General features: G+C 37.5%; 1 protein-coding gene across 2 annotated transcripts in view; it reads right to left on the bottom strand.

Moving 5' to 3' along the window:
• PDE3B (phosphodiesterase 3B) overlaps positions 1-25,034 on the bottom strand; it is a 119,241-nt gene that overhangs the window by 14,303 nt on the left and 79,904 nt on the right. The window contains exons 8-11 of one of the 2 annotated variants that reach the window (XM_080912031.1): positions 17,041-17,150; positions 15,818-15,955; positions 12,394-12,505; positions 10,853-10,966 (exon numbers count right to left, since the gene is read on the bottom strand). In XM_080912031.1, coding sequence (XP_080768157.1) covers positions 10,853-10,966; positions 12,394-12,505; positions 15,818-15,955; positions 17,041-17,150 — 474 coding nt within the window. Of the gene's footprint in view, positions 1-10,852; positions 10,967-12,393; positions 12,506-15,817; positions 15,956-17,040; positions 17,181-25,034 lie in introns of both variants that reach the window. The other variant, XM_080912030.1, reaches the window with a different exon arrangement.

Genomic DNA, 25,034 nt, shown 5'->3' on the forward strand with positions numbered 1-25,034 from the left:
AAATTACAGAATCTAAAAGGCATTACAGTAGACAGCACATAAAATACAAGGTAAGAGATGCAAGATGTCCTCAGTTGTGTTCACCAGCTAGAAATATACCTTGTCAAAGTCCAAATGATTTTCTCAAGATAATTTGAGTCAATATATCACAAGAAATTTTAACAATGATTTTTAATACACAAATAATAATTTAATTTTGCAGTGTTCATTATCCAAATATTATGTTTTCATTTCTAAAAAATTATACTTTTTTTCTTACAACTTTTTTTAAAAAAGAGAGATACATGTACTGATTTTTTAAAGGAATTTCTCATAACACTATATAAATATATTTTGTCAGTACCTAATTTGTTTAGAGGTTTGATAGCATGCATTGAAATCTTAATATTTACTATAAGCATTAAGTACATGTAAAATAGAACGTAACATGGAAACAGTCAGAGTTTTCGTGGTACACATTAAACATAATGATATCTGAATATCAAAAATTGCCACAAGGCTATATTTATTAGCTCAAAAATTATTAATGATTTAAGATCAAGGTATATCACACTCTGAGAGGGTGCTATACACTTATTTTTTTCCTAAAAATAAAATTTATTTTATTAGCTCTTAAATTATTAATGATTTAAGATCAAGGTATATCATACTCTGAGAGGGTGCTATACACTTATTTTTTTCCTAAGAAGGATTGAGGCTTTCACTTTTTTTGTCTTTATTGTTTTTTGTTTGTTTGTTTGTTTGTTTGGAGCTTCATATGGCCTGTGAGTTGTTTCTAGGGTATTCAGAGCTTTCTGGGGGCTAGTATCCAATTATCAGTGGCTGCATATTATATCTGTTCTTTTGTGACTGGGTTACTTCACTCAGGATGATATTCTCTAGATGCATCCATTCTCCTAGGAATTTCATAAAGTCATTTTTTCTAAAAGCTGAGTAGTACTCCACTGTATAAATATAGCACAATTTTTGTGTCCATTCCTCTACTGAAGGACATCTGGATACTTTCCAACTTCTGGCTATTATAAATAGGGCTGCTATGAACATGGTGGTGCACATGTCCTTATTGTATGTTGGAGCATCTCTGGGGTATATGCCCAGAAGTGGAATAACTGGGTCTTCAGGTAGGACTATGTCCAATTTTCTGAGGAACCGCCAGACTGATTTCCAGATTGGTTATACCAGCTTACAACCCCAACAATAGTGCAGGAGTGTTCCTCTTTCTCTGCATCCTTGCCAGCATCTGCTGTCATTTGAGTTTTTGATCTTAGCCATTCTGACTGGTATGAGGTGGAATGTTAGGGTTGTTTTGATTTGCATTTCCCTGATGACTAGGGATGTCAAGAACTTCCTTAGATGCTTCTCAGTCATTTGCTATTCCTCAATTGAGAATATTTTGTTTAGCTCTGTAACCCATTTTTAATAGGATTGTTGATTCTCTGGAGTCTAACTTTTTGAGTTCTTTGTATATATTGGATATTAGACCTCTATCAGATGTGGGGATAATAAAGATCTTTACCCATTCCGTTGGCTGCCATTTTGTTTTCTTGACTGTGTACTTAGCCTTACAGAAATTTTGCAATCTCATTAAGTCCTATTTTTCAATCCTTGGTCTTAGAGCATAAGCCACTGGTGTTCTGTTCAGGAAAATTTCCCCTGTGCCTATATGTACTAAAGTTTTCCCTACTCTCTTCAAATAGTTTCAGTGTACCTGGTTTAATGTGGAGATCTTTGATTGACTTGCACTTGAGCTTTGTACAAGGAAATAAGGGTCTATTTTCATTCTTCTGCATGCTGAGTGCAAGTTGGGACAGCACGATCTGTTGAAAAGTCTGTCCCTTTCCCATTGAATGTTTTCAGCTCCTTTGTCAAAAATCAAGTGACCATGTGTGTGAGGGATCATTTCTGGATCTTCTGTTCCATTGATCTACATGCCTATCTCTGTACCAGCACCATGCCATTTTTTAACACAAATGCCTTGTAATATAGCTTAGGTCAGGGATGGTGATTCCCACAGATGTTTTCTTGTTGTTGAGGATGGATTTCAATATTCTAGGTTTTTTGTTATTGCAGATAAATATGCAAATTGCTCGTTCCAACTTTATGAGGAATTGAGTTGGAATTTTGATGGTGATTTCATTAAAATCTGTAGATTGCTTTTGGTAAAATGGCCATTTTTAAAATGTTGAACCTTCCAATCCATGAGCATGGGAGATCTCTCCATCTTCTGATATCTTCTTTAATTTCCTTCTTCAGAGATTTGAAGTTCTTGTCATACAGGTCCTTCACTTGCTTAGAGTTACACCAAAGCATTTCATATTGTTTGTGACTATTGTGGAGGGTATCTTTTCCCTAATTTCTTTCTCAGCCTGTTTGCCCTTTGAGTATAGGAAGGCTACTGATTTGTTTGAGTTAATCTTATATCCAGCCACTTTGCTGAACTTGTTTATCAGCTGTAAATGTTCTCTGGTGGAATTTGTGGGGTCACTTAAGTACGCTATCATGTCATCGGCAAAGAGTGATGTTTTTATCTCTTCCTTTTCGATTTGTATCCCTTTGATTTCCTTTTGCTGTCTAATTGCTCCAGCCAGGACTTCCAGTACTACGTTGAATAGGTAGGGTGAAAGTGGGCAGCCTTGTCTAGTCCCTGATTTTAGTGGAATTGCTTCAAGTTTCTCACCATTAAGTTTGATGTTGGCTATTGGTTGGCGGTATATTTCTTTTATTATGTTTAGGTATGGGCCTTGGATTCCTGTTCTTTCCAAGACTTTTAACATGAACGGGTGTTAAATTTGTCAAATGTTTTCTCAGAATCTAGTGAGATAACCATGTGGTATTTTCTTTGAGTTTGTCTATATGGTAGATTACTTTGATAGATTTTTATATATTAAACCATCCCTGCATGCCAGGGATAAAGCCTACTTGATCATGGTAAATAATCATTTTGATGTGTTCTTGGATTCGGTTTATAAGAATTTTGTTGAGCATTTTTGCATCAATGTTCATAAGAGAGCTTGTTCTAAAGTTCTCGTTCCTTGTAGGGTATTTGTGTGGTTTAGGAATGAGGGTTATTGTGTTTTCGAAAAATGTGTTGGGTAGAGGTCCATCTAAGTATATTTAATGGAATAGTCTGGAAAGTATTGGTATTAGGTCGTCAGTAAATGTCTGATAGAATTCTAAACTGAATCCATCTGGTCCTAAGCTTTTTTTGGTTGGGGGCTTTTGATGACTGCTTCTATTTCTTTTGATGTTATTGGGTTATTTACATGATTTACCTGGTCCTGGTTTAACTTTGGTATCTGGTATCTGTCTAGGAATTCATCCATTTCCTCCAGATTTTCCAGCTTTGTTGAGTATAGGCTTTTGTAGTAGTATCTGATGATTTCTTGAATTTCCTCAGTTTCAGTTACTATGCCTCCACTTTCATTTCTGATTTTGTTAATTTGGATACTCTCTCTTTGCCCTCTGGTTAGTCTTGCTAAGGGTTTATCAATCTTGTTAATTTTCTCAAAGAACCAGCTCTTTGAATGGTTCTTTTTATTTCTATTTGGTCTATTTCTGCTCTAAGTTTGAGTATTTGTTGCCCTCTACTCCTCTTGGGTGTATCTGCTTCCTTTTGTTCTAGAGCTTTCAAGTAGGCTGTCAAGATGCTAGTGTATGCTCTCTCCTGTTTCTTTTTGGAAGCACTCAGAGCTATGAGTTTTCCTCTCAGTACTGCTTTCACTGCATCCCATAGGTCTGGGTATGTTGTGTTTTCATTTTCATTAAATTCTAGAAAATCCTTAATTTCTTCACTTATTTCTTCTTTGACCATGCTATCGTTGAGTAGAGCATTGTTCAGCTTCTATGTGTATATGGGCTTTTTGTTGTTTTTGTTGTTATTAAATACCATTTCATGGTGATCTGATAAGACGCATGGGAGTATTTTAATCTTCTTATATCTTAAGGCTCCTTTTTTGACCAACTATATGGTCAATCTTGGAGAAGGTGCTGTGAGGTGCTGAGAAGAAGGTGTATTCCTTTGTTTTACAGTGAAATGTACAGTAGATGCCTATTAATTCCAATTGGTTCATAACCTCTGCTACTATCACTGCATCCCTGTTCAGTTTTTACTTCCATGATCTGTCCATTGATGAGAGTGGGGTGTTTAAGTCTCCCACTATTATTGTGTGTGGTGCAATGTATGTTTTGAGCTTTAGTAGGGTTTCTTTTATGATTATGAGTACTCTTGTATTCGGAGCATATATGTTAAGGATTAAGAATTCATCCTGATAACTTTTCCCTGTAATGAGTAAAAAGTGTCCTTCCTTAACTTTTTTGATAACTTTTGGTTGTAAATCTACTTTGTTCAATATTAGAATGGCTCAGCTTGTTGCTTGGGGCCATTTACTTGGAAGGTTTTTTCCCAGCCTTTTCCACTGAGATGTGTCTGTCTTTGTCTCTGAGATGAGTTTCCTGTCTTCAGCAAAATGGTGGATTCTGTTTATGTATCCACTGTGATAGCCTATGTTTCTTTATTGGGGAATTGAGTCCATTTATGTTAACAGATATTAAGGAATAGTGGTTGCTGTTTCCTGCTATTTTTGCTTTTAGAGGTAGAATTATGTCTGTGTGTCTTTCTTCTTTTGGTTTTCTTGCTTAGTTATTTTCTTGTTTTTGCTAGGATGTAGTTACCCTCCTTGTGTTGGGGTTTTGAATTATTCTTTAGGGCTGGATTTGTGGTCAGATATTGTGTAAATTTAGTTTTGTCCTGGAATATCTTGGTCTCTCCATCTATGGTGATTGAGAGTTTTTCTGGGTATAGTAACCCAGGCTAACATTTGTGTTCTCTTAGGGTCTGCATGATGTCTCTCCAGGATCGTCTAGCTTTCATAGTCTCTGTTGAGAAGTCAGGTGTGATTCTGGTTGGTCTGCCTTTATATGTTACATGTTCTTTTTCCCTTACTGCTTTTAGTATTCTTTCTTCGTTTTGAATACTCGACTTTTTGACTATTATGTGTCAAGAAGAATTTCTTTTCTAGCCCAACCTATTTGGAGTTCTGTAGGCTTCTGTTATGCTCATGGTCATCTTATTCTTAAAGGTAGGGAAGTTTTCTTCTATGATTTTGTTGAAGATATTTACTGTGCCTCTTAGTTGATATTCTTTGCCCTCTTCTATTACTATTATCCTTAGGTTTGGTCTTCTCATTGTGTCCTGGATCTCCTGGACATTTTTGGTTAGGAACTTTTTGGTTTTTGCATCTTCTCTAAATGTTTTGTCTATGTTTTCAATGTTGTCTTCAGCCCGAGATTCTCTCTTCCATCCTTTGTAGTCTATTGGAGATGCTTGCATCTGTGACTCCTGATTTCTCTTTTAGGTTTTCCATCTCCAGGGTTGTCTCTTTTTATGTTTTCTTTATTGTTTCTATTTCCATTTTCAATTCCTTCATCTCTTTAGTTGTATTTTCCTATAGTTCTTTGAGTTCTTTGAGTGTTTTTTCGTGTTTCCTCTTTAATAGCTTCCATTTGTTTATGTGTGTCCTCCAGTACTTTTTTAAGGAAGTTATTCATGCTCTTCTCGAAGATCTCCATCATTGTCTTGAGGTATGATTTCAAGTCTGAGTCTTCTTTTTCTCAAGTGTTGGGCATTCCACTGCTTGCTGTGGTGGGGGAGCTGGGTTCTGATGTTGCCAGGTTGTCTTTGTTTCCATTGCTTAAGTTTTTTTCTTTTGCCTCTTGCCATCTTCTTATCTGTTATTATATGTGGTCTTGTTGTCAGTGACTGGAACCCGTCTCTCCTGTGAATCTGAGGGCCCGTGGGCTCAGGAAGAAAATTGCTTCTGAGTGTTCATATTTTAGTGGGCAAGCAGTGAGTTCTGGTAGCAGTGACTCAGCTCTTTCTTTGTGGGCTCAGGTGTGGGAGCTCTTGTGAAGCTGTTCTGGTATCTCAGCCCTGTGTTCACAGATCCTGAGTACTACTGGCAGGGACCTGGCTCTTTCTCTAGGTCAAAACAGACCCTTTTCCAGATAGCACAGTACTTTCTGCTCTCTGAGAACTCCCGGTGTGCTCTCCCTAGGCCTATGTGCCAGGCTCCCCTCTGGTCCAGGTGTAAGAGGGCCTGTAGAGTTGAACTTCAAGCACTGCCTTTCCTAAGCAGACACCGGTTCCAACTGACAAGGGTCTGTGCCTTACTGTAGGCCTGGGCTTTCTGGGTGGACCCCGAGTACCTCTGCCAGAGATCCAGCCCTACTGTGGAACACAGGGGTAAGTTTTCCATGAGCTCTGCCTAGCCCCTTCCATACTTTGGTTACTAACAGCTCAATATCACCTGTGTCCCCAGATCTCTGCTGTTCCAAGTGGCAAAAAACCTGAGCCAAAAACTGTACTCTTAACACATAGGCACAGAAGAAAATTTCATGAACAGAACACCAATGGCTCATGCTCTAAGATCAAGAATCGACAAATGAGACCTCATGAAATTACAACATTTCTGTAAGGCTAAGGACACTATCAAGAAGACAAAATGGCAGCCAACAGAATGGGAAAGGATCTTTACCAATCCTACATCTGATAGAGGGCTATTATCCAATATATACAAAGAACCCAAGAAGTTAGACTCCAGAGAATCAAACAATCCTATTTAAAAATGGGGTACAGAGCTATACAAAGAATTCTCAACTGAGGAATACCTAATGGCCGAGAACACCTAAAGAAATGTTCAACAACCCTAGTCATCAAGGAAATGCAAATCAAAACAACCCTGAGATTCCACTTCATACCAGTCAGAATGGCTAAGATAAAAAACTCAGATGATAGCCTATGTTGGCGAGGATTTGGAGAAAGAGGAACACTCCTCCACTGTTGGTGGGGTTGTAAGCTGGTATAATCAATCTGGAAATCAGTCTGGCGGTTCCTCACAAAATTAGACATAATACTACCTGAAGACCCAGCTATTCTACTCCTGGGCATGTACCCCAAAGATGTTCCAACATATATCAAGGACACATGCTCTACCATGTTGATAGCAGCCTTTTTTATAATATCCAGCAGCTGGAAAGTATCCAGATGTCCTTCAGTAGAGAAATGGATACAGACATTGTGGTATATTTACTGGAGTACTACTCAGCTATTAGAATCAATGACTTCAATAAAATTCCTCAGCAAATGGATGGAACTAGAGACTATCATCCTGAGTGAGGTAACCCAGTCACAAAGGAACACATATGCACTCACTGACAAGTGGATACTAGCCCCAAAAAGCTCTAAATACCCAAGAAACAATTCAGACCTTATGAAGCTCAAAAAGAAGGAAGGCCAAAATGGGGATACCTTAGTCCTTCTTAGAAGGGAGAACAAAACACTCATGGGAGGAAATACAAGGTGAAATAGAGGAACGGGAATTGAAGAAAAGATCATTCAGAGGCTGTCTCACCCAGTGATCCACCACATATGCAGCCACCAAACCCAAGCACTATTGTTGATCCCAAGAAGTACTTACTGGTAAGAACCAGATAGAGATGCCTCCTCAGGGTCTCTGCCAGAGTCATACAGATAAAGCTGACCATATTTGCAGCTAACCATCAGACGGAACACAGGGACCCCACTGAAGATGCTAAAGAAAGGACTGAAGAAGCTAAAAGGGGTTGCAACCTCATGGGAAGAACAACATTATCAACCAACGAAACTCTACAAAACTTTCATGGACTAAAACACCAACCATTGAGCATACATTGAGAGACCTATGTCTTCATTTGCATATGTAGCTGAAGGTAGCAGTGTCTGGCATCAATGTGAGAAGAGGCTTTTGGTCCAGGGAGGGTATGTTTTCCCAATGTAGGGGAATGTCAAGGCAATGGGGTGAACAGGGTGATTAGAAGTGAGTGCACCTATGAGAAGACAAGTGGAGGGAGAGAGGAAATGGGAGCAGGATGGGGGAAGGGGATAACATTTTAAATGTAAATACAGAGAATATCAAATAAAAATAGAAAAAAGGGAAAAGGAAAAAATAAGGATAAATAAAAAATAATTATGAAATGCTTTAAAGGAAACAAATACTCCCATGATCTTAAGTTAAGGAAAGACTCCCAAAATAAGACACAAAATATGTGAGCAATACATTAGATGTATTTCAGGCATAGAAAAAAAATACCACATATTGGTCACTGGCTCAGAGAAAAAAAACCACATCGTGTGTGACAGCCTTCTAATTCCAAAGAATGTTTACACCCAACAAGTGCCATATCCACATCAGAGTTTGTAATGTGCCATCAGATCATTAACTCATTCTAGCTGGTGTGGTGGGAGAGATCAAAAATTTCTATGGACATAAGCTCTTTGAGACAACTTTTGTTTTATATAGAAAAATTAGTTGTTTGACCTGGTTTAGTACTATGTATAATAAAACAATAAATACAGCATCCAGTAAATTCATTAATAATAACTGTGAAGGCAATTTTGTATCTGAAATAAGAATGCTTTTTCAGTCCAGTGCAGTGGTACATGATGTCTTTAATCCCAGTACTCTGGTGGCAGATGCTGGAGGATCTCTTGAGTTTGAGATTAACCTTGTCTATAGAGAGTTCCAAGATAGCTATGGCTATAGAGAAACACTGTCTCAAAACAAACAACAACAACAAAAAAAACAAAACAAACAACAAAAAAATGCTTTATCTTTGGTAAAGAAAGGATCCACTGTAATAAACCTACCATTAGACATGGGTAGATCCACCAACGAATGGTGTCACATTGAGGATTTATCTTTGGTCTCTGTTATTAGCATGGTTTTCAGCAGAAAACTGAGCCAAGCTAATCACAGTAAGAAAAGGCCATGACCCTGAGGATGCTCACATACATGCTGCACTCTTACTGCATCTGCTATCGTATTAATACAACTACTGAATGAGAACTGGAGTAGAAAAGGGGAAAGGTTGATAACTGTCATGGGAAGACATCACTTTGTCCAGTTGATTACTAAAATCCTCCACAGTCAATGCTTTCAGGTAATTTTGTCAAGTTTCTCACTGAGAAGAAGAAACAGTTTGCTAGCTACTCACATAGAAAGCTAATATCCCTCATTCAGTGCCCTCTCTGAGGAGATCTACACATAGACCTACAACTCCTTCTTCAGAATTTTCTAATCTTTATCTTTCTAACACTGTTAACCTCTGTCTAACAATGACTATAGATCCTTTCTCCAAACTTTTCTTTTTTAGACCAAGTGGACAAGATTCTCTTCTTAATGCTGTGTTTACTGGTAAATTTTAACTTTTCCTATTGTCCAATCAACGGACACCCTGTCTGAGCCTATAACGTTATACTCATCTATTTTCAGAGAGCAGATAAAGATCCATCTGTAAGCCTGGCCTTTTGGTCCTCCTTCAGTTAGCCGGTTCCAGAAACTTTCCTATAAGCTATAAATATGGATAAAGAATGAAAGGCCCAGAGGGTCCTAAGTCATCATGAGCACATCATGTAGTAACCTAGTTTCCATTGCCACTTTTCAAAATGCACAGAATACAGTAATAATCTCGGAACAAAAGAAGAGCTATCTGAGGAAGACAGCTTGATTTTTATCTTAAAAAGTTATGGATTTATATATTGTAATTCCCATTCACTGCCGTACAGAATCTTCATAAAAGAAACCTATCTGCAAAAGATACCATGAACACAACTGGATTGGCCAGCCTTGAAATGCAATTTACACAAGTGAAAAATATTTCATGTGAGTATTCATACTCTGGGTATCACATAAAATCCACATCCTTCAGTGTTAAGAAATTATGGCAGGGTATTGGGATAGAATTAATATTCAGATGTGGTGAATTTGCCATCAGAACTCAAAGATCCCTCTAGGTACAGATTTTTAAATTAATCAGCTGTCCACCATTTTGCAAGGGAAATCTCAATAGAGTTCAAACCCCTACCTAGAAAATTCTGCCGAGTAGAGAGACAATTTTTCTCTTCCCCACTTCTGTCTCTGTCTCTCCCTCCTTTCTTCTCTCTTGCCCTCTCTTGGTCAGTCTGTCCCTCTAGCATCCAAACTTACCTTTATTGAGCATCTAAAGTATTAATTGCTTTATTTCAGAGAGACGGGGGTGGGGGGCAGTGTCTGCCAAGGCCAAAAGAAGCCAAAAGGTCCCTTGGAGCTAGCTGAATTGTGAGCCACCCAACAGGAGTGCTAAAATAAATCCGAGTTCTCTGGAAGAACAGCAGGCACTCTAACTGCTGAGCTCTCTCTCCAGCACACATTCATTACTTCTTACTCAGCAGGAGCTACTCTACACTAACTCCCCAATGTTACAAGTAAGATTAAAATAGACTACAGAATGTGCAACTCTAGTGCATACAAACTACTCTGCTAAGTCTATTTTACTAGAGTATTTCGTGATCATAAGTTCAAGTAAGAGATATAGGAACTTTATAATACATGAAGCTAGTTTAAACAGTGGTATTTATGATGAGGGATAGTATTAACTCTTTTTGAAACATAATTTACAATGGTTGCAGATGTTTTTAAACATTATTAAATACTCTGTGAAAATTTTAAATGTGTCCCCTTTGTTTAGTATTATTGTGTATTTTAAATATGCATAATAAACCTCACATAAAAATTATCAAAATATCCAAGATGATGGCTATCTCACAGACTGAGGAGAGAGACAACATGTTACATACAGTAGTTCTGGATCATGATCTAGATCTTAAGATGGTAACAAGTTTAAACTTTTATATCATGTTAAGCATTGTGACTTAAACAATCATGTGTACCAAAGTTTAATTAAGGAAATTTTTAGAGATCAGATGCACTTATATAAAATAGCTTAATTTATTATTTCTAGCTACATAATTAAAATAAAGACATGTAGGAGGAAGTACCTGCTTTGGTTTCTGTTTCATGATTATTATGGATCTGCTGTAAGCCAGGAATTGGTCGTGTTGTCAAATACCAAACAGCATGTAGGACATCTGTGGCGTGCACACGATTGTGATCTGAAGTTAACAAAATACTTTGTTATAGCACCATTCTGTTTAGGTTTGGCATAAGGCATTTGAAACTGGAATTTTTTTCTAGTTGTACTATATCCCAACAAGTAAGGTATTTCCCATAATTTTATCTTAAGATATTCTGATATATTAAAAGGTACACATCTATAAGGTTACAAATAAAATACAGAAACATAGTATTTTAAACAAAGGCCAAAGAATACACAGGGAAAACAAATAACTGAAAGGTATTGAAAAATTTATTGAAATTTCTATTGTGTTGATTGTATAATGTGTTATCTGGATTATAGAGACACAATGTAGAACAGTTTGAGGAACAGGAAAGACGACCAACTGGTAAGATCACTTCCTGTGTAAGAATGAAGATCTGAATCAGATTCCTGTATCCAAGTGAAGAGCTAGCATAACTGTGGGCACACTGCAGTCCCAGTGTTGGTGGTGCTGCGGGGAGCTGTAACAAGAAGTAAGTGGAGCGTCCCCGACTCCAGCATAGACACAGATCCAGTGAGAGACCCTGATTCAAAGAGAGTAGTACAGTGGACACCCAAAGTCACCCTTAGTCTCTCTGTGTGTACAATGGTGGTGCACTTGTATACACACACACACACACACACACACACACACACACATTGTGCTCACTGAAGAGCTATATATTCTATATACCCAAGTTTTCAGCAAAAAAGTAAGAAATACTAATTTCTTAGGTTTCCTATAAAGATTAAATGGAAATGAAAGCTTGACACACTAAACTATAAAACAGTATTACACTAGTTTAATAATAATTCACTCTGTATGTATTCATATGGAGGGAAACTAAAGGTTTAGAACATAAAGAAAACCATATATTTCATATTAGAAATTGAAATTATATTCAGTACAAAAAAATTAAAATTATCATTCCAAAAGTCAGTATAAAATATAAAACAAAAAAGTGTGTAGTTTTAAATATTTTTAAATGAATAATTATCCGAAATTGTTGATATAACATTCATAAATACTTAAAAATGCTAGGGCAGACAGGGACAGAAAAATCCTTGGGACTCACTGGCTAGCCAGCCTGACCTACTTACTGAGCTCGACAACTCATGTACTCCTACAACACAAGTGTACATACACATGCACACAAATACATACACACAAAATGATAGGTACTATACAACATTTAAGTGAAGAAAACTGATTATAGATATATATCGATATTATGACCCACTTTATAAAAATATTAATAGGAAGGCCTGGAGGGTATGTATCAAAATTAACAAGTCAGTTCATACCAGGCATAAGATATAAATATTCTTTTAAAATATCTATTTGAAAATTTTTCAAATGTGTATTTCCAAAAATATTTCATGGCTTATCTGAAGAGAAAAGCAACAAGTTATTAGAACTTAACCAAGTATGCCAATACTCACATGGAATGTCTCGGTAGCCATTTTCTAGTGCACGAAAATAATTCATAAATTCTTGAGTGGGAATTTTAAATGTTTCCATTAAACCAGTATCTTGAAATAAAGTATACATAACCTAAATGTAAAATAAAATGAAGTTCAATTTAAAAATCAGAATGTGTCTCTATATCTCCGTTTGTGATCTACTTAGAAATATGACCATGCATATATTTTATTATTCTCACGGTATTGTGACTGATCTCTGGGCCTCCCACATGTTAGGCAGGAAGCCTAGTCACTGAGCTATGAAAACTTCTTGGGTTTTTAGAATAGACTCTCTAAGTTGTCTAGGCTGGCCTTGAACTTGACAAGTAGCTTTTCAAATAACTAAGACTACAGACTATGGCACCAAGCCCACCATACTGATTTTATTTTATCTATGTTTGGGAGGAGGGAATGTGTGCAGGTTCCTGTGGAGTTCAGAGAAGGTTGTTGGATTCCCTAGAGCTGACGTTACAGGAACTTTTTGGTCACTCACTTGATATATGGGCACTGGGATCTAAACTCAGGTCCTCTGGAAAAATAGCAAGTGCTCATAATTCCTGACTCATTTCTCCAAATCTATCAAGGTATTTCTTTAAGTTTGTTCATTATAAACTTCTCAAAACTTTTTTTCCTAACCAATAACAAAGATATTATCCTAAGTCCTATGAAAACCAAAGAAATTATATTACACATGTCACAATTTAAATTTTTTCTTGAATCCTTTTTAGCTTTTTATTCCAAATTTACTGAAAGAAACTGCGAACTCTAAGTATTTTTAAAGGCCTAAAAAATATATTCATCATATTTTTTGATCCTACAGAATTCAATGGACAGACCTTCTATTCCTGCCATATTAAATATCCTTTATTTCTTGTACTTTGCAGACAAGATATTAAAGAAATTAATGACAATCATATTTTAACTTTTATTTGCCTGATGTAATTGTCGTCTTGGAGGTTAGCACTGAATGAGTGTACTCTTTCTAGTTCTGAACTCTGGCTGGCTGGTTCAAACTCTTCTCCAAGCTGACTGATTCACTGTGTTTTTTTTTTTCTTTCAACTTCTCTTTGAATTGCTCTGCTTGCCCTCAAATAACTCTGACAATTTGTTCTAGTCTTATGGCTCCTTCTTATTCTCTGGCCTCAGCTGCCTCAATGAACAGCACTTAACTGTATAAACTCACTAGCAAACTACACTGTACTGCACTCATAGCACTCTACTCAGTATACTGCACTCACTGCACTGCACTCACTGCACTGTACTCACTGCACTGCACTGCGCTCACTGCGCTGTACTCACTGCACTGCACTGCACTCACTGCACTGCGCTCACTGCACTGCGTTCCCTGCACTGCGCTCCCTGCACTGCACTGTGCTCACTGCACTGCACTCACTGCACTGCGCTCCCTGCACTGCACTGCGCTCACTGCACTGCGCTCACTGCACTCACTGCACTGCACTGCACTCACTGCACTGCACTCACTGCACTGCACTCACTGCACTGCACTCACTGCACTCCCTGCACTGTGCTCCCTGAACTGCACTGCGCTCACTGCACTGCACTCACTGCACTGGACTGTGCTTGCTACACTGTGCTCACTGCACTGGTCTCACTGCACTGTGCTCCCTGCACTACACTACAGTGCACCCACTACACTGCACTCAGTGCACTCACTACACTACGCTCACTGCACTACACTTACTGCACTGTGCTCACTCCATTCACTCTCAACCCACCAACAAAGCACATGACCTGAACCAAACACAACTCCACTCAACTGAACTGAACTGACTTCCACCTGACTCAACTTCTAACTCATTGATGAACTCACTGAATGACCTTCACTGTCCTAGCACTGCTCTTAAGTGGCCTTTTTCCTGAAAGTTGGACATATTCTCTCTGACTCATTTTGTCAAATCTTTCTCTGATTTGTCACTTTGTCTGCCCCTTAATTAGGCGTTGTTGTTTGGAATTAAAGGTGTATACTAGAGACAGGTCTGCATTTCAGCCAGATCACAGACCTAGGTCTTTGGGTGTGATCAGAGCAGCCATGCTGCAGAGTTAAAACTGTCAGATTGGCCAAGATCCAAAACTCAGATGACAGCAGATTCTGGCGAGGGTGCGGAGAAAGAGGAACACTTCTCCATTGTTGGTGGGGTTGCAAGCTAATACAACCACTCTGGAAATCTGTCTGGTGATACCTCAGAAAATTGGATATAGTACTACCTGAAGACCCAGCTATTCCACTTCTGGGCATATACCCCAGAGACACTTTAATACACAACAAAGATATATGCACCACAATGTTCATAGCAGCTCTATTTATAATAGCCAGAAGCTGGAAGGAACCCAGATGTCCTTCAGAAGATGAATGGATACAAAAATTGTGGTACATATACACAATGGAATACTACTCAGCCACCAGAAACAATGGCTTAACCAAATTCTTAAGAAAATAGCTGCATCTAGAGAATATCATCCTGAGTGAGATAACCCAGTCACAAAAGAACAGACATAATATGCAGTCACTGATAGTGGGATGCTAACCCCAGAGGCTTGCACTCCCCCAGAAACAACTCACAGACTGTATGAAGTCCAAGAAATAAAGAAAACAAAAAAATATATACATATATTTACAAACAAGAAGACTTTGACTGTTTCCATGTTTCGTTTTGTTTTGCATGTACTTTACGCTTATTGTAACTATTGGGTTTTCAATGCGTACTGTCGGGCCCTTGAAAAAAATCAAGTACTGACTAAAAAAAATATATTCACATGGTTTTATGTGAAAAATTATTTTAATGTCAGAAAAAACAGTACTGACAAAAAAGTATAATTTTAAGCAAAAAATGTTTAAAATCTGTACATTTATCTTTGTTTTGTAAAATAAAGTCGTTTAAAAAAAACTGTTTTATATAGGAAGGCCAATTGTTACACAGAAGGATTAGGTAGAACTCTGATTCTTGGTCTATTTATGAAATGAACTATTCACCCAAGTTCTAGGTAGGAAAGGTAAAAAACTCATATTCACATTTTAAAAGTTAGAACTAAATCATTTTTCAGGTCTTTTCAAATCTTAAGAGTCAAGAAAAAAACAAACCAATATTACTATGTTAGCTGAGCTTAAATCTCATTTAATATACTCAAATTAATGATTTTCATATATATTTCTATAGGTCCAATATATTTTATATATTAATAATAGCAGAGAATACATAATATAAGCATATCATGTATATTTAACTGTATGTTTTGAAGTCTACTTGAAAAATAGACTTATTGACAGTAACATTTCTGAACATGTACTTAATCCAGTAAAATTATTTAAATTTTGCTTTTATCTGAATTAAATTTTGCAATAGCTGAAAAAATATAGTAATAAAGTAGAGCTATTGAGACAAACCTGACTGAGAATCCTTCCTGATTTTTCTCCCATCTTTTCTACAAGCTCAAATATCTGAAAATTCCAGTTGCTCATCTTTTCTATTAACGAATCATAATCTTCTACTGACATCAGGCCCAGTAACACTTCCTGGTCAATCTGAAAAAGGAGAAAAAACAACTTTACCTTTTACAGATATTTGTTTTTATGTAAACTCAACCATATATTTTCTTCAAACCAATACATTTAAAATATAATTTTAACATATAGTCAGCATTAAAGTGTTTTTAGTTCAGTATTATATGTTATGTGTGTGAGCATACACATTTTTAAATCTGTATCCAAATGAGAATGTTGAAGGCTGAACATTAACAATAGTTAGCCATCGTTTCTGTAGTGGTTTTCTCAAATATTCTTTCATCTTACCTTCTATTTATTCTCTTTGTTAAATGCCATATAAAGACTTTAAACACATCTTCTTAACATCAGGAGGCTGATGATACATTCATTATCACATATATATTAATATAGTATATAATTAAGCTTATTTACAAATGACTATGTAAATCTATAATCCATTATGTTCATTTTAGACATTATATGTACCGAAACATAAGGAGAACACCCTTGTCTCATAGCAATGCTATTTCTTACTAGAATAGTATCCCCAAAAAAAATGAATATGATTTTAATCCTACAAATTTCAATATTGAACTTGAGGAAAATGGTACTACTAGAAGTAATCATTCTATTTTTAGTATTTTGTGTGTGTGCATTCACACTTGTGACAATCTGAGAAATTCAAAAGATAATTTTTCAGAGTCAACGTTCTTTCCTTCCACCATGTGGATTCAGGGTTCAAACTCAGATCATCAGGCTTGTCAGCAAGCACCTTTACCAACTGAGCCAACTTGCTAGCCCACGTAAATAATTATTCTCTTCATTTTTTAATAACTATGTACATGTCTGTGCATTTTAAATGTATAATTAAGAAATAACAGAATAAAATATATCTACTATAAAATTAAATAAAATTTTCATAAAAAGTATAATTTTTCGTTCACAGGTAATTCACTTAGAACTGTTATTTATAACCAAAGCACTATTCCATTAATTGTGATTTCTCAACAAAAAAAATTAAAATTTCATTATACTGATAATTATGTTCTGTTTAAAAATACTAAAGGCAGTACTAACTGGTGTCCTATCTCATTTAACACAATGACATTGAAAGTATCTTTTACATTTGGTAGTTGTGCCTCTTCCGTTAGGTGATTATCACCTTCCAGACATAATCCCCTGCAGTCTTCCTTCACTGCCTCTTCTTCTTGAGTCTCCACAATGTTCAATCGTCCTTTTGAGAAAACAGTGTTGTCTTCTTCACCTTTCAGAAATATATAGTAATACATAGGAATAAAATGTGCCTTGGATATGTAGTTTTATCACCAAGCCTGGCCACCGATGTAGAACTACTGAGACGGAGTGACCCACATTCCAGCTCAGGCTGCTCACCACAGCTTCTCTCGCTCACTGTACAGCCCTTATGCTCAGACACCACAAACACTTCATATCTGCTCACTCGTGACAGAGAGGGGTAGAGAAACAAAGAAGGACAGTCCCTATCAACAGACACTCCCTGCCAATTTAGAATAAACAATCTTCATATGAGATTATGAAAAAAATCTAAATTCATAATTATATGTGAACACGATTAAGAAATATGTAAAACTTCAACCATAAAATGACAAAATCTGGGTTATTTCTCTGTTTATTTGATTAATAATATCCGTTTTTTTCAAGTTACATGGAAAAGCAGAGTAACAGTAGGAGCCCAATAGTATTGATTCACATGTTTTAAACATTTTTGTTTTATTTAATAATACTCTAAACAGGTAATACTCTTCCTGTGAGTATTCATATGCTTGTAAGCATCAAGTTACATACATGTGACTGAGTTTGTAAACACAAAAACAATCAATGAAGAAAGGCAGGGACAGAGTCCATACCCTATTATTCTCCCTGTGAAATGTTCTTTTGAAAAGTCTCACAACTGTTATTTCACCCAGTGAACTGGTCATGCCTGTCACACAGCCTGGCAGCCTGAGCTCAATCCCTGGAACCCAAATAAAGATGAAAAGAGAGAACAGACTCAACAGCGCTGTCGGATCGCCCACATGCAGACCATGGTATGAAGGTCCCTCCACCCTCAGCCTGCATCACTCACAAACACACAGTAAAGTTTAACTGTTAACGATATGCACGAGGGGTCCACAAGAGCAGTCAAAGACAGGGAAAGCATTTACCTTAGGGGCACAGCTGCAAGGGTGCATAAAGGGAAGTTTTAAGATAACATTTAGTTTCTAGATCTGGGTACAGACTGTACAACGTATAAACATTCATCAAGCTTTAAACTTATGTTCAGTATCTTCTTCAACAAATAGGATTTTTAAGCTTTTGTCCTGTTTATTTACTAAGACGGCATCTCACTAAATTGCCCAGTCTCCCTCAACTACCAGTCCCTCACCTCATCCCATCATAGGCCTGGCCAGTTTTTAAAAAGTAAACCTATCTTTTTTGTTTGTGTTTATATATTGAAGGGAGTGCACATGCATGCATGTGTCTCACTTTATAACATGGCCTAGAACTGTAAATATGTAGCTCAACCTGGGCTTTGAACTCACAGAAAGCCTCATGTTTCACTCTTCCAAGTGCTGGAGTTACAGACATGAGCTAGCATGCTGGCTCTTTTGAGAACTTGAGTGTCCTCACTAAGCAGGGCAGTGTCCCATGCCTATAATCCTAGCAACCAAGGAAGCTGATCACTAAGTACAAGCCAACATGGGCAACTTAGAGAGCTACTATCTCATAAAGATTGAAAAAAAGATGATAAAATGTACTTACTGAAGTTAAACATTCAGGTTCAAAAACTGATGTTTATATTGAAACTCAGTGGCAAGATTTCTCTTTACTATAAAAAGTTGTTGGTAACTAAACCAACTTACCAGATCTTAAACATAAAATGTGATTTAAAGATTTAATCAAGTCTATAACTAACATACTGAATTACAGCAAACATTAATTTAAAGTTAGAAAGTACTATTGTTTATAAAATAATATTTTTCCAAATGAAACACCTTCATTTTATAAAGCCAAACTTTGAATACAGTAGAGCTCTTTATCTGAAGCCCCACTTTCCAGCTTCAGTTACCCAGGGTCAACTGCCACCCAGATGCTGCCTAGAAAGGTTATAGGAGTCATGGCCTCGAATTACATGCACATCAAAACGGGGTGCTGAAACCTCACTGTCCTCTCCAGCCCACCTAGCATCAGAACCACGTCTTTATCCAGTGGATCCAAGGTAGATGGCTCCTACCTTTAACACCTAGTGTCTCCCCAGTTACCAAGTCAACTCTAGAGGACCTGCGGTGCTCACAAGAGTTCAGACTTACTTCACTTAATAATGCATATAGAAAGGGGAACTATAATATTCAAATAGTCTTGGTAAATAAGGGCAGTGGTTACAATGATACTCTAAAGGAGAAGTTGGTTTCAAATTGTTGCATTTTTAAGTGTAAAACCCTAATGCTGAAAATACCACACACCTTACATCTTGAAACTGAGCTGGAAGCCAGCTCCCTGCTGGACAGAAGGTGCTATGCAGGCTGCTGGAGGAGAAAAGGCTTCAGTGGTCGATCCTAGCTGGCTATGAACTTAACAAACTGCAATAACAACCCACAAGGCAACATGTGCACTACTGGAATAGTGGTATGAATTAAAGGGGACAAGTAATCATTTTCTGGTTGCATGTCAAGCCCCTTGCATGAGGATTCCAAGCCTGGTACTGCAAACCTGATTAAAGTTGTATAACTTGGCAGACCATAGTCCCCAGGGGAAAACTTAACTAGGATTAAATGGCTAAACTGACATGACATTAAACTACCTTATAAATACCATGATTATACTCAGACTTAATCAAGAAACTTTTCTTTACCATGAATGACAGTGAATACAAAGACTATTGATACTCAAAGTAATAAGGAAAATGGACCTTAGAGTACTTAGCCCTAAATAGGACATTTCTACCATTTTCTCTAAGAGTTAGGAAATATCATTAAAGTGAGGAAGAAGGGATGTTAAGATATGGAAGACAGGAAGAACAAGCATTATAATCACAATTACAACAGTGGCAGTTTCCTCCACTGGGTGGGCCTATACAAGGATGGACTGGTTAATAGCCAGTAATGTGATGGAGAAGAGTTCATGGGGCCTACCTTCCCATGTGGTGTGGTTTGTGTGTCTGGCCCTTTAAAGGATCCCTCGCTGCTAGTCAACTAGACTTTTAAAATAATTACTTGACCCTCTGATTAGTGCCTGCTGCTTCTTGGCTCTGGGGAGGATATAAAAAGAGGAAAAGCAGTACGATCCAGGTGACAGAAGAACAGGGTTAGAGAAAACAGTTGGTGCAAAAGAAGATTGAGGCAGGGTAGAAGAGATTGAGCTGAGCCAGAGAAGGTATTGTTAGCAGACAGCTGCACATGAACTGGGCTAGCAGAGTGGAAAGAGAAGGCAGCTGGTGAGAGCTGAGCAGAGGCTAGCACAGTTGTTTATAGTAAGGAGCTGCTAGTACTGGGAAAACTGGGAGAGGGACTGTTATGCAGATTGTTAGGAAACTGAGTGGGGAAGGGTTGGGAGAAAGCTGGGCTAGAAATTGGGAGAAGGGCTGACCTGGAATTAAGAAGGCCTAGTTACTATTTGTAAGATAAGGAGACATTAAAAAAAAATCATTTAAGAAAACAACACATGTTTTATATCTCTCTGCTGACCTGGCCTCTAAAAAACAAAGGGTACAAGGGGCTATCTTCAGATGTCTACCTACTAGTTAGCCCAATAGGCTCCACTAAAAAGCTCCCTACTGATGTTAAACACATACACCTGCATCAGTGGGTCAAAAAAAATAAAAAGACATAGCCAGGAAAACAATCTATGTGGAGGGACAACATGGATGAGAGGGAGGCAAACAGGTATGGGGTTAGAGTAATCTATTATGCACATGTATGAAACTGACAAAGGACAAGTCTAATTTAAAATTCATTGACAATGTGCATTACTTTCTCTCTCTCTCTCTCTCTCTCTCTCTCTCTTTTAAGTAATTTAAACAACTGAAAATTCTGGCTCCTTTCTTGGCAGGAGTGCCTGAGCTGGATTTTAAGATGGATGCCTGTTGGTCTTCCCATAGACTTCAAATTTGTTGGTTATACTCTGAAAGAGGAGAAAATGGGAACTTCCAGTCCACAATGTCACTTCATTCATAGTCTCTTTAAGCAGTCACGAGACTTCTTGAGAGAACATGGTATTAATAAATAAGCTCTCATGAGGGAGGAGTTATTGTAATACATTTTAGAAGTGTGTGGGATGAAAGTGTTGCAGTCCCCTTCAAAGAAGAAATTGCTGTGTCTTTAACTGAACCTGTAATAGCCAAAAATTGGAAACAACCTAGATGTCCCACAATAGAAGAATGGATGAAGAAAATGTGGTACATTTACATAATAGAGTATTACTCAGCCAATTTTTAAAAAAGAAAAAGGAAATCATGAGATTTGGAGGTAAATGGATGGAACTAGAAAAAAATCATCCTAAGAGAGGCATCATAGACCCAGAAAGACAAAAATGGTATATATTCACTTAGGTGTGGATATCAGCTCTTATGTCATGTTAACCAAGCTATAATCCATAGAACCACAAAGGCTCTATGAGAGGAGATATGGGGTACAGATGGCTTTTACTAAAAAAGGAAAACAGAATAGATAGTTATGGGTGGATGGAAGTTAAAACAGAAGAAACAAGTGGGAAGCAGGATGGAAGAGGTGGTGTGGAGAGGTACAAGGAGGGAGGGAATGTGAAGGGAAACAGCTCAGATTAAGGGCTATCTAGGGGTAGTATGGAAACTAAATATAATAGAAGCTTGCTAAAATATATACTTTTATAAAAGTGATCTAAATGAAACTGACAAATAATGGGAAGACAATGTTCCAATTTGCCATTTCTTGTCACCAAATGAAGCTTGCAATGCTGGAACTGCATTACATCTAAGTGAGTTGCTGGCCAAGGGGGTCTCACAGGAATCTCCAATCAAACCAGGCCAAGGCTATATATTTGTTCTCCACAAATTGACAGTAAGGCCCTATTGCTGAGGACAACACCTACGCAACCTGCTGAATACGGAGAAGTCAAGCCAGTGCCTTCATAAAGCCTTCATCCCTATGGGTTAGCGTCTTTGGTACAGGAAAGCTGTCTGTGTGCTACCAAAAGACAACTAAGGAAGCCAATCCAGCCACAAGTCTTTGGATGGACAATGGTCACACCTGTAGGGTATGCTACAGTGATAGTGACACCAGGTTGTGGGAGTAACCAAACAATAACTGATTTGACTTAAGGCCCACTCCACCAGATGTAACCCATACCTGAAACTGCTTGAGGAACCAAGGATCAAGAACTAGATAGCTTAGCGAATTAAGGTAAAATCAAAAAGTAGTGTTTGTTAATGTAGCAATAAAATGACTAATTGCATTCTGCTATATACACAAATTAATGCCTCGCTCAACCATCATCAGAGAAGCTTCTTCCTGCAACTGAAGGAAACAAATACAGAGGCCCATAGCCAGACAGTATGCAAAGGGGGAGGCCTTGAACACTCAACCTTAAATGGTATCTCCATCAAATCCCTCTCCTCAAGGCTAAGGGAAGCCCATGGAAGAGAAGGTAGAAAGAGTGTAAGAGCCAGAGGGACTGGACAAAACAAGATCATCTAAATCAACATGATCAAAGCTCCTATGGACTCGCAGACTGAGGCACCGTGCACAGGACCTGCATGGGTCTGCACGAACTCTGAGGCCTCTATGTATGTTATGAATACCAGTTTAATGGCTTTATGAGATTCCTGAGTGTGCTAAGAAGTGGGTCTCTGATTCCTGTATCTTTTCAGCTCTTCTCCTGTTTGTCTTGTCCAACTCTGATGTGTTAGTGTTTGTTTTATCATATCATATCGTATCGTATCGTATCATAATCTCTTAGGAGACTTTTTATGAGAGACCGAGAGTGAATCCACAGGAGGGAAGTGGGGAGGAACTGGGAGGAGCAGAGGGAGGGAACCATGATCAGGAGACGTATTATCTCAGATTTTAAAAATCATTTTTAATAAAAGAGAAAATAGTTTTAAGAATTTCAACTTACTCAGATAAAATTGAAAGTCCTCTAATCTTACAAAACACTTGTAAAGATTTACAGCATGAAATATTTAGCCATTTAGAGTTAAAGGTGGAAGAAATATTTTTGACTGAGTTTCTGGAACATAAACCACCCTGTGCTCTGGTGGAAAACAGAAATCACTATAAAAGTTGAATATAAGATTCATGAATATCTAAAGCCTGCTAATTGTAGATACAATGCCATAATAAACAAATATTTCAAAGAAAATCATCCTGGTAGCACTTCATATCATATCTGCCTACCCTGGACACGTGTACTCTACTGGGAATCACCCCTCTAAGACCAACCATTCCACAGAACTATGGAAAGTAGTAAAAAGGAGTTATTTCCTAAAAGCTGTATTAGGTGTAATTGCATGCCATCAAAGCCCACATGTCAGATCAGGACACTGCAGCAGAACATCCCATATTGGTAGCTTATAAACAGTTTATTTCTCACAGTGTAGAGGGAAGAATATCAGTGCAGTGGTATTCTGGTAATGGTCTTAAGTTTCAGAAGGCCAGTCTCTCATATAGTAGAGAGTTACAAAGTTCTAGTGAGCCCCCTTTAAAGGAAATAATGTCACCTTCACCATTTGATTACCTCCCAAAGGCCCCAACACATTCAAGTGTCAGCATCTGAATTTTGGGTGAATAAAAAAAATTAAACTTGTACTCTAAGTGTACTAATAAACATCTTTAGTAATGTAAGGTTACACAACTATCATGTTAATCTACTTTTAGAACATTCTCGTCATCTACAAAACATCCCTCATGCATATTTGTTGTTAACCTCCATTATCCTTTTAGATCTCAACTGTTCTGACATTGTATAAATTTGCCCTTTGAGAATTTCTTGTAGATGTAATAATGTATTTTATTATATGTAAATAGTTTGTATGTATAAAATGTTACTATTTCGACCCTGGCTTCAAAAGTCATATACCTCTATCGTTTACTGACTCAGAAGCTGGAGTCAATGCACCCTGTCTGCACCATGATGACTAAAAATGCACTGAAGTCTATTTTTCCTGGTGTACACTGGACTGTAGTAACGCTGAGTCATGTAAATCTATGTGTAACCATCAAGGAACTGTCAATGTTTTTGTACAGAGTCCAAATTCTTCTGCACCCTTCCCACAGTGAACCCCCCCTCCCCATTTAACTTCAGCTGTTCTACTTAAAGTACTGGTGTGATCTCAGTGTGGTAGTGACTGCATTTCCCTATCAATGATGGCCATCTTTTCCTATTTAATTATCCAGTTACCTTTTTTGCCAAATGACTGTCACTGAAATACTACCACCCTTTCCTCCTCCTCTTCATGTTTTATTTTATTTTTGACACAGGTTTTACTACTTACTCAGGCTGTCCTCAAATTCATGATCTCCTTGCCCCTTCTTCCTGCATTCATATTACAAGTACTTTTCTGCATTTTTAACTAAGTAGTCTAACATACGCCTATTAAATTTTTAAAGTTCTTTATACTACGTGGATACAATTTCTATTTAGACAAATAATTTGCAAATGTCTCCTGTTACTCTTTATTTGTTCTTTCATTTTCTCATTAGTGCCTTTGAATAACACCCTCTTTTATTTCTTTTTGCTTCCTTCTTTTGGTGCCAGTGGATACTGAACTAGAACCTTATATTGGTGGTGGTAGGTAAGAAGCTCTACCACTGAACGATATCCTCAGCCCCTTTTTACATTTAAATTTTAAGGCAGAGAGCTAGAGAGATGGTTCAGCAGTTAATAGTACTGGTTGTTCTTCCAGAGGAACTGGGTTCAATTTCTAGAAACCCCATTGTAGCTCATGGTGGATATCTATAACAAACATCCAGGGAAACTAACACCTAATTCTGGCTTCCATGGGCAATGAATGCACACAGTGCATAGACATACATTCAGGCAAAACTTATTCACATAAATAAACTTTTTAAAGTTGGGAGTTTCTAAAAGGTCTCATTGAGTTGCAGCGGATGGCCTTGAATTCTTG

Source organism: Micromys minutus (assembly GCF_963924665.1).
Source record: "Micromys minutus genome assembly, chromosome: 2".
Classification (NCBI taxonomy): Eukaryota; Metazoa; Chordata; class Mammalia; order Rodentia; family Muridae; genus Micromys; species Micromys minutus.